Source organism: Dipodomys ordii, unplaced genomic scaffold (assembly GCF_000151885.1).
Source record: "Dipodomys ordii isolate 6190 unplaced genomic scaffold, Dord_2.0 Scaffold152, whole genome shotgun sequence".
Lineage (NCBI taxonomy): Eukaryota > Metazoa > Chordata > Mammalia > Rodentia > Heteromyidae > Dipodomys > Dipodomys ordii.
The window spans coordinates 5,178,768-5,191,222 of record NW_012267368.1 but is presented as its reverse complement, the minus strand read 5'-3'; the positions used below and the strand labels follow the sequence as shown (position 1 = coordinate 5,191,222).

At 44.4% G+C, this 12,455-nt stretch overlaps 1 protein-coding gene across 1 annotated transcript in view; it reads right to left on the bottom strand.

Annotated features, from left to right (window-relative positions):
• The window catches only part of Adgrb3 (adhesion G protein-coupled receptor B3), a 529,297-nt gene that overhangs the window by 303,713 nt on the left and 213,129 nt on the right, over positions 1-12,455 (bottom strand). The window contains exon 8 of the mRNA XM_013032264.1: positions 12,330-12,436. Within this exon, the coding sequence (XP_012887718.1) occupies positions 12,330-12,436 (107 nt within the window). The remainder of the gene's footprint in view (positions 1-12,329; positions 12,437-12,455) is intronic.

Genomic DNA, 12,455 nt, shown 5'->3' with positions numbered 1-12,455 from the left:
TCAGTGGTTTTAAGGATCATGGCTGAAGGCTAGCACTGGTCAAAGCCAGGAAGACGTCATGTCAACAAGTACAACAGGCATGTGGCACAGGCTGTGTAAAAGGTCTGGTAGAAGGATAGTTCAGGTAAAACCTGAGAGACTTCGTTCTTCAACGAAGGGCTGAGTATGTGGCTGAAAAGGGAGAATGCTTGCCTAGCAAGTGTGAGCACGTGTGCTCAGACTTCAGTGCCACCAAAATAAACAAAACTTTTAACCATTAGTTTTAATAGCTTTTTATCTGCTTTAAGTAAATATTTTTAATCTTGGTATAAGAAAATGCCTCTCAATTTTAAAAGCTTGCGATGACATGAAAGAAAGGTCACTTTAGTTTCTTTTTTTTTTTTTAGAAAAAAAAAACAACAAATAACCACAGTGCAAAAGAACAAAAACTAAAACCTCTCAGCCAGGTTTTCCATAGTAGAATGAACCAGTCAGGTGCAAATTGTAAGGTAACTAACTGGTGCCCAGAGAAAAGGATGTCACTTTTTGTATTTGTTTGTCTCACAATCAGGCCTGGGGGCAGGGGGGGGGAGAACGTATCACACAAAAATGGACAGGTGAGAAAAGACAGATGACATGGTCATTTCATGAGTTCAAGGTCAGCCTTTGTCTCCACACTGCTAAATTTTTAGTGGAATTTAACAATGAAATGATCAAGAACAACCACACCAGAGACATGCTGAAACATAAAAGCTGAAATGCACAGTTGTGATTCCTAATCATGAAGAAACCTGCCAAAATACTTTAAAGAATGGCAATCAGGCTGTGCACCAGTGGTTACACCTGTAATCCCAGAGACCCAGCAGGCTGAGACCTGGTGGTTACGTCTGTAACCCTAGTGACTCAGCGGGAGATCTGAAGGATCCTAGTTGTATCCACACTGGGCAGAAAAGTCACTCCATCTCCAATTAACCAGCAAAAAGCAAGGCTGGAGGTATGGCTCAAGTGGTAGATCATCTGCTTAGCAAGTTGGAAGTTCTGAAGTCAAACTCCAATATCATTCTCCCACTCAAAAACAAAACAAAACAAAAAAAGCACAAGAATGACAACAAACAAACAAATAGCAATCAATGTATACATACTAGGAATTTTCTACAGGTCACATTCTTTATAAACATGATCTTAACACTCCTCCATGTTAATCTTGAAAGCGCCCTAGAATATTTCAATAAAGGGAAAAATCTTCTGAGATCTAGTTCTCATCCACTGCGTTATGCTAAAGCACATAGCATCTTTAGACAGCTTCCTTCTCCAGGTTCTTCTCCCTGTCTCTCTGCTCCCCTCAGAGGAGATGCTCCCTGATCCCGTTCCACTCCGCTCTGCACCAGCCAGCGATCTCTCTGGCTCTGGCCCAGCTCTGGAGACACATTATCAGCTTCCTGCAGCGACATTAACACGTGCCATCTCACACCAGTCAGGAAGCGCCGGCCCTCACAGCTGACCTCCACTGCTGTCCACTGCCAAGCCCAGGCCAGAGGCAAGGAGCAGGGCTCTACCACCTCACAGCCCGCTCACACCGCACCTCAGTGTCGGGTCAGCGGAGCCAAACTGCTAGGGCATGCTGGTGTGCACAGGTCAGCCGGCATGCTGGTGTGCACAGGTCATCTGGCATGGTGGTGTGCATACCATGAAACCTGGACGAGACCAGTCCGGGCAAAGAAGTCTGAAAGGTTGCATCTCAAAGGAAGAAACTTGGTGTGTGTGCTTCTGCCCAGCCATGGTGGAGAAATAGGAGTATTATGGGCCAGTCCTGTGCTTGGATAGAAAGCTTGCTTCCCATCTCAAAAATAACCCATGCTAAAAGGCTGGAGGCATGGCTCAGGAATAGAGTGCCTGACCGGCAAGTTCAAGGCCCTGAGTTCAAACCCCAGAACATCTAATCTAAAAAAAGCATGTAAATCTCTGGGAAATGTTTTTCCTCCTCAAGATTCCTGTCAGTGTTGTTATATTTTCCTTTAAAAAGAGAACCATATAGACATGTTTTGTTTGCAGAAGGTACTGGGCCCTCAGACCCTTGTACCGGAGGGCAGTCGTTCTTGTCTGGGTCAGCATCAGACCCGAGTCAGGACAAAAGAACCTTGCCAGCTGGTGGATGAGCGGTCCCTGGTCCAGGCCTCACACGCAGGGCCTGAATTCCATGACCTGCTCCTGGGATGGCCCTCCGGCTTTATCTGAGAACATACCGGCACACACACCTCCCCACCCAACATGCTTCATAGCATTCACACAGGGTATAACGATGTTCAAATTTGGATGACACACATTTCTGTCTAGAACATTCTGAGTGGAAAGATATCTTCCAGTTTCTAGATCGTCATTCACAGGACAAGTGAGCTGTGAGACATTCTTTTCTTACCTCAGCTCTGCCTTTCCAAGGCTTCTTGTAGAATGACAAAGCCAAGTCTCTGTGCTAAATTATTCTTTTCTTTTCTGGGTTTTGAAATTCATTATAAATGGGTTTGCTCATCTTGCTTTTCTCTATTTCAATCTGTTCTTTATCTCCCCCGACCTTTCCTTTGTTCATGATCTTGAGGCCTGGACACTGAACCTTAGCTTTTTCACTAAAGACTAGATGAGCCATTTGAGTCACAGCTCCACTGGTGGCTTTGGCTTGTTATTTGGAGATAAGAGTCTCATGGACATTGCTGCCCAAGTTAGCTTCAAACCTTGATCCTCAAATCTCCACTTCCTGAAGTCAGTTATTTCTTCTTAACCCCTGAAGCTTGAGTGAATTGCAGATTTACCAGACAAATCCTAGCCCCAAGCTAGAGTAAAGATTAGTTTGTTAATCCATGACTCAGAGCTTTGAGAAAGCGTCCAGGAACTACTTGTGTGTGAGGAGCCTGCCAGTGTATGTGTGTGTGTGGGGGGGGGGGGCGGTCAGAGGCCTGAAGCCCAGAGCTCCCTGAGTTCATCTGACTTCACAGCCTGTAGCCAGGTCTCCCTGAATTCAGCTGACATCCCACTCTTCCACAATCTTCCCCTGTAGCTCTGGCCTTGCCTCCTCTTGCTTTTCAGCTTGGCTACAAATTCAGTAGTTGAAATAAATGCTTTGCCTGCTCTATTTATGTAGAACTCTATGTAAACTATGAAAGTTAGTTTGGGGTACCCACTGTTTCACTGCTGGTATAAAAATGCTAATATGCACCTGTCAAAATGTCACCATTTGAAGAAATGGAACAGCCCCTATTTGCAGACGACATGACCATATATCTAAAGGACCATCCCCTAGTTACTAGAGCTGATCAACAACTGGCAAAGGAGCAGGATACAAAATTAACCCATAAAAATCAGAAGCCTTTCTATATACCAACAATGCACAAGTGGAGAAGGAAATCAGGAAAACAATTCCATCTGCAATAACCTCAAAAAAATCTAATAAACTAAAGGTACAAAATATATAAACTATATATATGCATCTATCTATCTATCTATCTATCTATCTATCTATCTATCTATATACATACATATATACCATAACACTTTGAAGACAGAAATAAAAGATGATATCAGGAAATGGGAAGGACTACCATGTTCATGGAGAGGTAGAATTAACACTATAAAAATGGCCAAACTGAAAAAATGATGTACACATCAAATGCACTCCTCATCAAAATCCCAATGACATGCTTCACCAAGGTAGAGAAAACAATTCAACAATTCATACAGAGCAACAAAAGACCTCAAATAGCCGAAGAAATTCTCGGCAAAAAAAGTCATTTTGGTATCACAATCCCAGGCCTCAAGCTCTACTAGAGAGCAATAATAACAAAAACAGCTTGACACTAGAACAAAAACAGACCCAAAGACCAATGGAACAGGCTGAAGACCCTGAAATAAAACTATATACTCAGAGTTATCTGATATTTGATAAGAGTCAAAGACATAGAGAGGAAGAAAGACAGCTTCCTCGATAATTGGTGTTGCAACAATTGGGCATCCTTATGCAGAAAACTAAAAGTGGATCCCTGTTTATCACCATGCACTAATAGCAATTCAAGGTGGATCAAAGACCTCAAAGTCAGACCTGCAAGAGGGAGTAGGAGAAACACTAGAACTCACAGATATAGGCAGAAACTTTTTGAAGACTCCCAGGGCATAGCAGAGAGGAGAGAGACTTGACAAATGGAATATGTCAAAATAAAAAGTTTCTGCACAGCTAAGGATATAGTTACTCAAGTAGAAAGACAAGCAACAAACTGGGAGAAGGTATTTACCAGCATCAGACAAAGGCCTAATACCCAAAATATAAAAGGAGTTCAAGAAACTAACCCCTCCCAAACTAATAAACCAATCATTAAATGGGCATGGGAGCTAAGGAGAGTCTTCACAGAAGAAGAGGTAAAAATAACAAAGAAACACATGGGAAAATGCTCACCATCCCTGGCCGTTAAGGAAATGCAAATCAAAACAGCTGTGAAGTTCCATTTCGCCCTGGTTAGATAGGCCAACATTGTGAATTCAAACAAATGTGGCAGGGATGTGGGGAAAAGGAACCCTACTGTACTCCTGGTGGGAATGTAAACTAATACAGCCACTCTGGACAGCAATCTGGAGGATCCTCAGAAACTAAACATAGACCTTCCCTATGACCCAGCCATACCACTCCTGGGCATCTATCCAGATCATCATGACTCAGGATACCATAAAGACACCTGCACACCCATGTTCATTGCTGCCCTATTCACAATAGCCAAGCTATGGAAACAGTCCAAATGGTCCACAGTAAGTGGCTGGATCTAAAAAATGTGGTACCTAGACACCTCCATTACGAAGAATAATATTATGACAGTTGCAGAGAGATGGATGGAACCTAGAACAAATCATGTTAAGGAGGTAAGCCAAACTAAGAGACACAAACAGTGCATGTTATGTCTCAGATGCAGGGACCAAAATACCCTGGGATGTGATAAATGTTACAAGACCCTAGCCATCCACACACAGTGAGACCAAAGGAGGATGCTCTTAGGGGAGGAACACAAAGGCACAATGCCTGTGTGCATCTGATCATACCAAATAATATTTATAGAAATGAACCCCAGGAAATAGGAACAAGAGGTATTTTTCTTTGTTGCTGTTTTTCTTTTTCTTTTTCTTTTTATGTCTTTGGGAGGGTAAGGAGGGCACAGAAATGGAGGGACAAAGGGTGAACAAATGCAGCAGTGGTACTCACTGGACACTATGATGGAAATGAACTATACAACTTGTGAGTGAGGATAGGAGGAAAAACTTGGAGAGGGTAAGGGAAAGGATGACACTGTCCATGTTAGGTCTGCCCGGAGGGTACAGCCCCTCCCCTTTCCTCTTCCTGAAAGACAACAGGTGGTCTTACAGAAAATCACCTGCGTGAAACCAGTCATTACCTGACTGTGAGTCAGCAAAGGACTCAAGGATCTGAGGTCACTTCCCTATCCACTGAGGTCATTTCCTGAACAGCCCTGGTCCTGCTTCCTTTGGACAGTGGGAGGTTCCCAAGACTCTGAGGTCACTTCCCCATCCACTGAGGTCTCTTCCTGAACAGTCCTGGTCACACCTCCTTTGGAAAGGGAGAGGTTCCTCAGACTCTGAGATCACTTCCTCATCCAGTGAGGTCACTTCCTGACCAGCCTTGGCCATACCTTCTTTGGACAGTGGGAGGTTCCCAGGCTCTGAGGTCACTTTCTGAACAACCCTGGGCCTGCCTTCTTTGGATACTGGGAGGTTCCCCAGACTCTGAGGTCACTTCCTCATCCAGTGAGGTCACTTCCTGGACAGCCCTGGCCACATCTCCTTTGGACAGTGAGAGGTACCCAGACCCTGAGGTCACTTCCTCATCTAGTGAGGTCACTTCCTGACTAGCCTTGGCCATGCCTCCTTTGGACAGTGAGAGGTTTCCACGTTCTGAGGTCACTTCCTGAACAGTCCTGGTCCCGCCTCCTTTGGACAAAGGGAGGTTCCCCAGACTCAGAAGTCACTTCCTCATCCAGCGAGGTCACTTCCTGAACAGCCCTGTCCATGCCTTCTTTGGACAATGGGAGGTACCCAGGCCCTGATGTCACTTCCTGAACCGCCCTGGTCACACATGCTTTGGATGGTGGGAGGTTCCCCAGACTCTGAGGTCACTTCCTGAACAGCCCTGGTCATGCCTCCTTTAGACAGTGGGAGATTCCCAGGCTCTGAGGTCACTTCCTTAACCACCCTGGTCATGCCAGCTTTGGATAGCGGGGGTTCCCAGGTTCTGAGGACACTTCCTCATCTGCTGAGGTCACATCCTCCCCCCTTCCCTATATAATCCCTCTCTCCCAGAAGTTCCTCCGTCTTTTTATGGGGGGGGTCCGGTGGGGTCTTGAACTCTGGGCCTGGGCGCTGTCCCTCAGCTCTTCAGCTCAAGGCTAGCGCTCTACCACTTGAGCCACAACACCACCTCTGGCTTTTTTCTTTTTGCTTATGTTGTTCTGAGGAATTGAACCCAGGGCCTCAGGCATACAAGGCAAGTGCTCTACCACTGAGCCACCTTCCCGGCCCAAGTTCCTCCCTCTTTCATATCTTCTTTTCTCTCTGCACACATCCACCTCATGTGGGCTGGCAGTTTGCTCTCCCCCCAAAAAACACGTGCTCTTTATCTGACTTATGAAAATGTAACTCCTCTGTACATCACCTTTATAATAATGATAAAAGGGATGTCATAGATCTTGTCTCTGCTCCTTCACACATCTTGCTCTTTCTGTCTTTGACTCTTTCATTTTGTCTCTGACTCTGTTTCTGTCTCTGTCTCCCTCACTGTCTCTGTCTGTCTGTCTTTCCCTTTTGACACACCGTGGTTTGACCTCATGGCCACTCCCTTGCTAGGCTGGCATTCTATTACTTCAGCTAACTCTCCATTCCCTCTATAGATTTAAATACCATCCACAAATTCTACTGTTACGTTGCTATCTCTGCTTTCTCCTTCAGGAATTCTGTCCAGGTAACTGTAATCAGGGCATAATCGGCACTTTCAAACCTCATGGAGTATTCTTGCTCTATCTTATCTTGTCCCTCCCAAGAGTCACCCCTGGCCTGGTCCTGGTCCTGGGTCACCCTGCTGTCTCTGGCACACTGGGCCCCACACAGAGGGGCTGGTCAGTGCTTGATAATGAGCTCCAACCAAAGAAATAACCACCACCTCTCTTTTCCTTTGGCAGCCATAATACTGAATTGTTGACCTGATAAAAGCTGCAGTTCAAGATCATTCAAACAAAGAACATGTAATAATTGGGAACTTTTACATGACAGACTGTCTTTAAAACACATCAAACTGACATGAATAAGCAAGTGATTTCAGAAATTTTAAACATCTAAAGTTACATAATTTCTACCTCCAGAGACTAGCAACATAAAATGCTACCTTTGCTAAATACCTCACATGTTGTAGTCAGAGACCATGCATGTCACGTGAGGTATGTGGCAGGTGTGGGTTTTTAAGTTATCTTCACTGGCACCAAGACTGGTCAGGGTGCATTCCCTAGTGCCGAGCTCCCAGAGCGTAGGTATACCAAGATTTGAGCCAAGGCAGTCCTGATTGTAGTCTATCTGCTTAACTACTCCAGGGATGAACTCAGGCTGTATATAATACTTCTCTTAAAAATGACCAAAATATGTACAGGTGCAGTGGCTCAAGCCTGTAATCCTAGGTACCCAGGAGGAAGATAGTAGTTCACTGTCAGCCTGGGCATAAAAATTTGTGAGACCCCCCCATCTCACCCCATAGCTGCTGCAGTGCACCTGCCCACTGTCCTCACTGACACAGGAAAGAGTGAGTAGGAGGGTCAGAGGCCAGGCACAAATCAAGATCCTACCTCAAAAAGAATCAATGCAAGAACAGGGTGGGAGTATGGCTCAGGTGGTCAAGCACCTGCCCAGCAAGTGCGAGGCCCTGAGTCAAAACACCGCTAAAATTTGTGAAGATAGTTAAATATTTAGAAATGATTCTCAGCTCCGATGTTTGAAGGAAATGTCCTTTGCACACAAAGAAAGAAGAGAATGGCTTGGAGCAACTTAGTAGATGAGGTGGGTGGGGTCAAGTGCTTGAATTAACACTGTTATGATATGTGAATGTTTCAAAACCATTCACCAAAGCCAGCGCCAGTGGCTTAAACCTGTAATCCTAACTATTCAGGAGGCTGGGATCTGAGGATAGCGGTTGAAAGCCAGGTCGGGAGGGAAACTCCAGTGAGACTCTTATCTCCAATAAACCACTCAGAAAACTGGAAGTGGCACATTGGCTTATGTGGTAGAGGGCTAACCTTGAGCTAAAGAGCTGAGGGACAGCGGCCAAGCCCAGAGTTCAAGCCCCACGACTGAAAGAAACCCAAAACATTTACCAATTCTATAAGATTATTTGATGTTAAGAATATTTGTATTTTCCAATCTTTATACTTGTAAAAAATAACATTCAAACATCAAGAAAATCAAATAACTTTGGAAGCAGAGTTCATAGCTTTCTGCACATGTAAGTGACAATTCTGGATTCTTGGCACAAGAAAATCAACATTAATAAAATCCTTATATATCCTAATATATCCAACATAAGTTAAAACCATAGGCACTAGTTTACCAAATCCACATTTCTTCTTGAGTCTAACCACAGTAAGTCTTTAGATTTTCCCAGACATACCTTTTTAATGTAGTAGTTTTATTCAATTGGGGAGAAAACCCTTCAGGATTCATGTAGAACTTGGTTTGTGCTCTGGCTTTTTGCTAGTTAATTGAAGAGTCTCGTGGACATGCTGCCCTGACTGGCTCCAAGTTTTGATTCTCAGATCTCAGCCTCCTGAGTTGCTAAGATTAGAAGTGCGAGCCACAGGCTCTGTGTCAAAAATAGTTTTAGAGTTTGACACATGAAGAAATGCTCAACCTCTCTAGCCATAAAAGAAATGCAAATCAAAACAACCTTGAGATTCCCTCACCCCAGTTAGAATGGCTATAATCAAGAAACTCTAATAACAACAGATGCTGGAGGGGATGTGGCCAAAAGGGAACCCTACTGCATAGTTGGTAGGAGTGTAAACTTGTTCTTCAACCACTCTGGAAAGCAGTATGGAGGTTCCTCAAAAGATTCCACATAGAGCTCCCCAATGACCCAGCAATCCCACTTCTGGGCATTTTACCCAAACGATCACAGACAAGGCCATACTAAAGCTAATAGCACAACTATGTCTATCGCAGCATTATTTACCATAACTAAGTTATGGAAACAACCCAGATGCCCCTTAGTAGATGAATGGATCAAGAAAATGCGAGATACACACACACACACACACACACACACACACACACACACACACGTGAATTCTATGCCTCTATCAGGAAGAATGACACCGCCCCATTTGTTAGGAAATGGAAAGACTTGGAAAATATTATATTAAGTAAAGTAAGCCAGACCCAAAGAAACATAGGTCCCATCGTTTTCCTTATCTGCAATAACTAGTTTATGTCTAGGACAAGCAGCAAATGTCAAAAGCTATGTACATATGAACATATAAGATGATGCTAAGCAAAATGAAGCCCAAGATAGGAACACAAGAGATTTTATCTTCGTTGCTGTTGTTTTTGATGTACTTATAATGTGCTATGTGTTTTTTTTTGTTTCTTTTGTATGTTTTTCCCCCATGGTATAACCCGTTTTCACTGTATTTGATTCTGGTGCCCTGCATCTTGTATATGCATATTTTCTAATTTGGGGAGGGGAAAGGAAATAACAAAATGCTGAAATAAGGATATAGGTTGACCCATTGTAACAATGAGATGTACAAGACACTATGTTGGAAACAAACTTTACAACTTTGGAGCAGCGGGGAATAGAAGGGAAGGGGGAGAGAGGAGTTGAGGAATTGGGGAGGGAAGGGATGGTAGGAGAAAACAAACGATGAGGTAACAATGCTCCATAGGAACTGTACTTATAACCTTACTCATGTAACTGTAACCCCTCTGTACAGTATCTTTACAATAGAAATATATAGTTAATAATAAAAATAGTTTTATAGTTTATAGGTTTCCATTTGACGTGACAAGCCTCAATGATGATTCTGACCAGATTTCAACCCTCTCTGACCATTTTTTTCTACAAAGTCCAATTCCTAAGTTTCTGTATAACTCATGTTCAATGTGAAAGGGGACAGAGAAATGCTCACAGTGCTGAGGGGCATCAATGAACAGATAATAATATATGCAGCTTCTGGTCAGAAAGCCATGCATTTTTGAACTCTGTCAGCAGGTAATAGCAAGTCATTCACTTAATGATGGTATTCTACTATTAACACCTACCCTGTGTTTCAAGGGAAAGCACAGATAATGCCGGTATGGAAAAATAAAGATACAATTTTGGTTCTAGAATATGTGTACTTCAGGGTTAGAGGTGTGGAGTACCTGACTAGAATATGTACACTTCTTTTTTTTTTTTTGCCAGTCCTGGGCACTCTCTCTGAGCTTTATTTGCTCAAGGCTAACACTCTACCACTTGAGCCACAGTGCCACTTCTGTGTATGTGGTACTGAGGAATTGAACACAAGGCTTCATGCATGCTAGGCAAGCACTCTACCACTAGGCCACATTCTCAGCCCCTTAGAATATGTACACTTCTTAAGTGCTTGTATTTTTAAGATAGAGAGCTTATATTTACACAAATAATAAAAAGCAATGTATGAGGGAGGAAAAGAGGAAGGAGGGAGGGAAAGAAATAAGGAGGAAGGGGGAAAAAGCCAGGTAATTGAGAGCAAGACTGGCCTAGGAGGAGACTGACTTTGGGGGCCTACGGCTGAACAAGTATCTTGGACGCTTATGAGGTTCTAAAAGTGCTGTTGAGTATTCTCCCTGTGTGGGAAGCTGAGGAGTTTAGGAAGTGAAACATTTAGGGTAAGAATGTCTCGCTTGATGGGTCAGCAGATCACTGTCGGGGCCTGTGGAGCATGAGACTGAGATTTCCAGTTTCTGGAGGCTCACTGAATGGACAGCAGGTGCTCACACAGAGCTAAGAGCTCGCAGAGAAAATGAGGCCGTCTGCTGTGAGGCCCATGTAAAAGGCATCCCATCCTCCTCCTTGTGTGGAATGTAGGGACATGGCCTCCTCCTTCTTCACTTCCTGGCCACCATGAAATGGCTCCCATCATGACATGATTAGACCCATGCCACAGGCAATTGTCTGTATCAGTTATGATTTAAACTTGGAGCCAAAGTAAACCTTTCTTCTTTTCCTGTGGATTATCTCAGGGATTCCGCACAGTAACTACAGGCTGCCTACACCCAGGCCCAAGCGCTCAGTCCCTGACTGGACTGAAATGCTTGTCCTCTGGCACGGTTGAGGAACTGCAGACAGGGCCACTGTCTGCTGAATGACAGTGCAGTCCCAAGGTCTGCATCTGCCTTAGTGTGACACACCACTAAAGACCGTCAAGTGTGCAAGGCCTGAAGACACGTCTGACCATGAGAAGGAACGTAAGAGACAAAGGCTTGGAAGGGAAACACTGGGAGAAAATGAGGAAAGTGATTACCTGACTCATATACCTATAACCCGTCTGTACCTCACTTTACAGTAAAAACACATACAAGCACACCTGCCAATTAGACACTGTCCTGCCCACTCTGGTGCTCCTTGTGGCTCTGGGCTGGCCTGTGCTGCCCAGTGATTCGGCGCTCCAGGGTGTGAAGCTTCCCTGGTGGCCCTGGGGGGGGGATGACAGCGGTCTCTGATAGTGACATGACTCCCACTTGGAAACTTCCAAACAAAATGTAACCCTGCTCCAAACACCCAGACATCAGACTCGGGAAGGCTCAGTGCTGAGAGGGAAAGAGCAGCTGTTTTTGCAAGCTTAAGCCCGGTCATCTTTTGTGAGTAATTAAGTTTCTCAGGGTCAGTGAACCAAATTTGACACCTGCATGACAGCTTCATCAAATCTCGCCCCCTGAAAAGCTCCAAGTTTTCATTTAAAAATGCATTCTTTGGGGAAACAAGGCATGCAGTATTTAACACAGAGTAGATTTGATCAGAATACAGAGTTCTACCCTTACTGATAAAATTGAACACCAGGTTTTGCTTAGCCCTTCCCTAGATTAGAAAGGAAATTTATTTGTTCATTTAAATAGGACTCATAAACCCGACACTAGACCTGGCCTTCATAACCTGGCTCTTTCTGTTCTCTTGCTTTCTGACCACTGGGCTTTTTTTTCCCCTCAGAGATCTCACTAATTTCATTGTCCACCAGAAGGTTAAAATTTCATGCAGCAAACTTGGCAAAAAAAAAACGTGCAGAGTGAATAAGGCCGAGGGCAGTACCTACCGAATGCTGCAGGAGCCGGTAGTCGTTGGAGATGCAGCGTGCGAAGCTTGGCTGCTCCCAGAAGGCCACTCCCTGGAGACTGAGGGAGCAGCGGCGGCTGGTGGTGCCTGCGGGTCGGAGAGGACA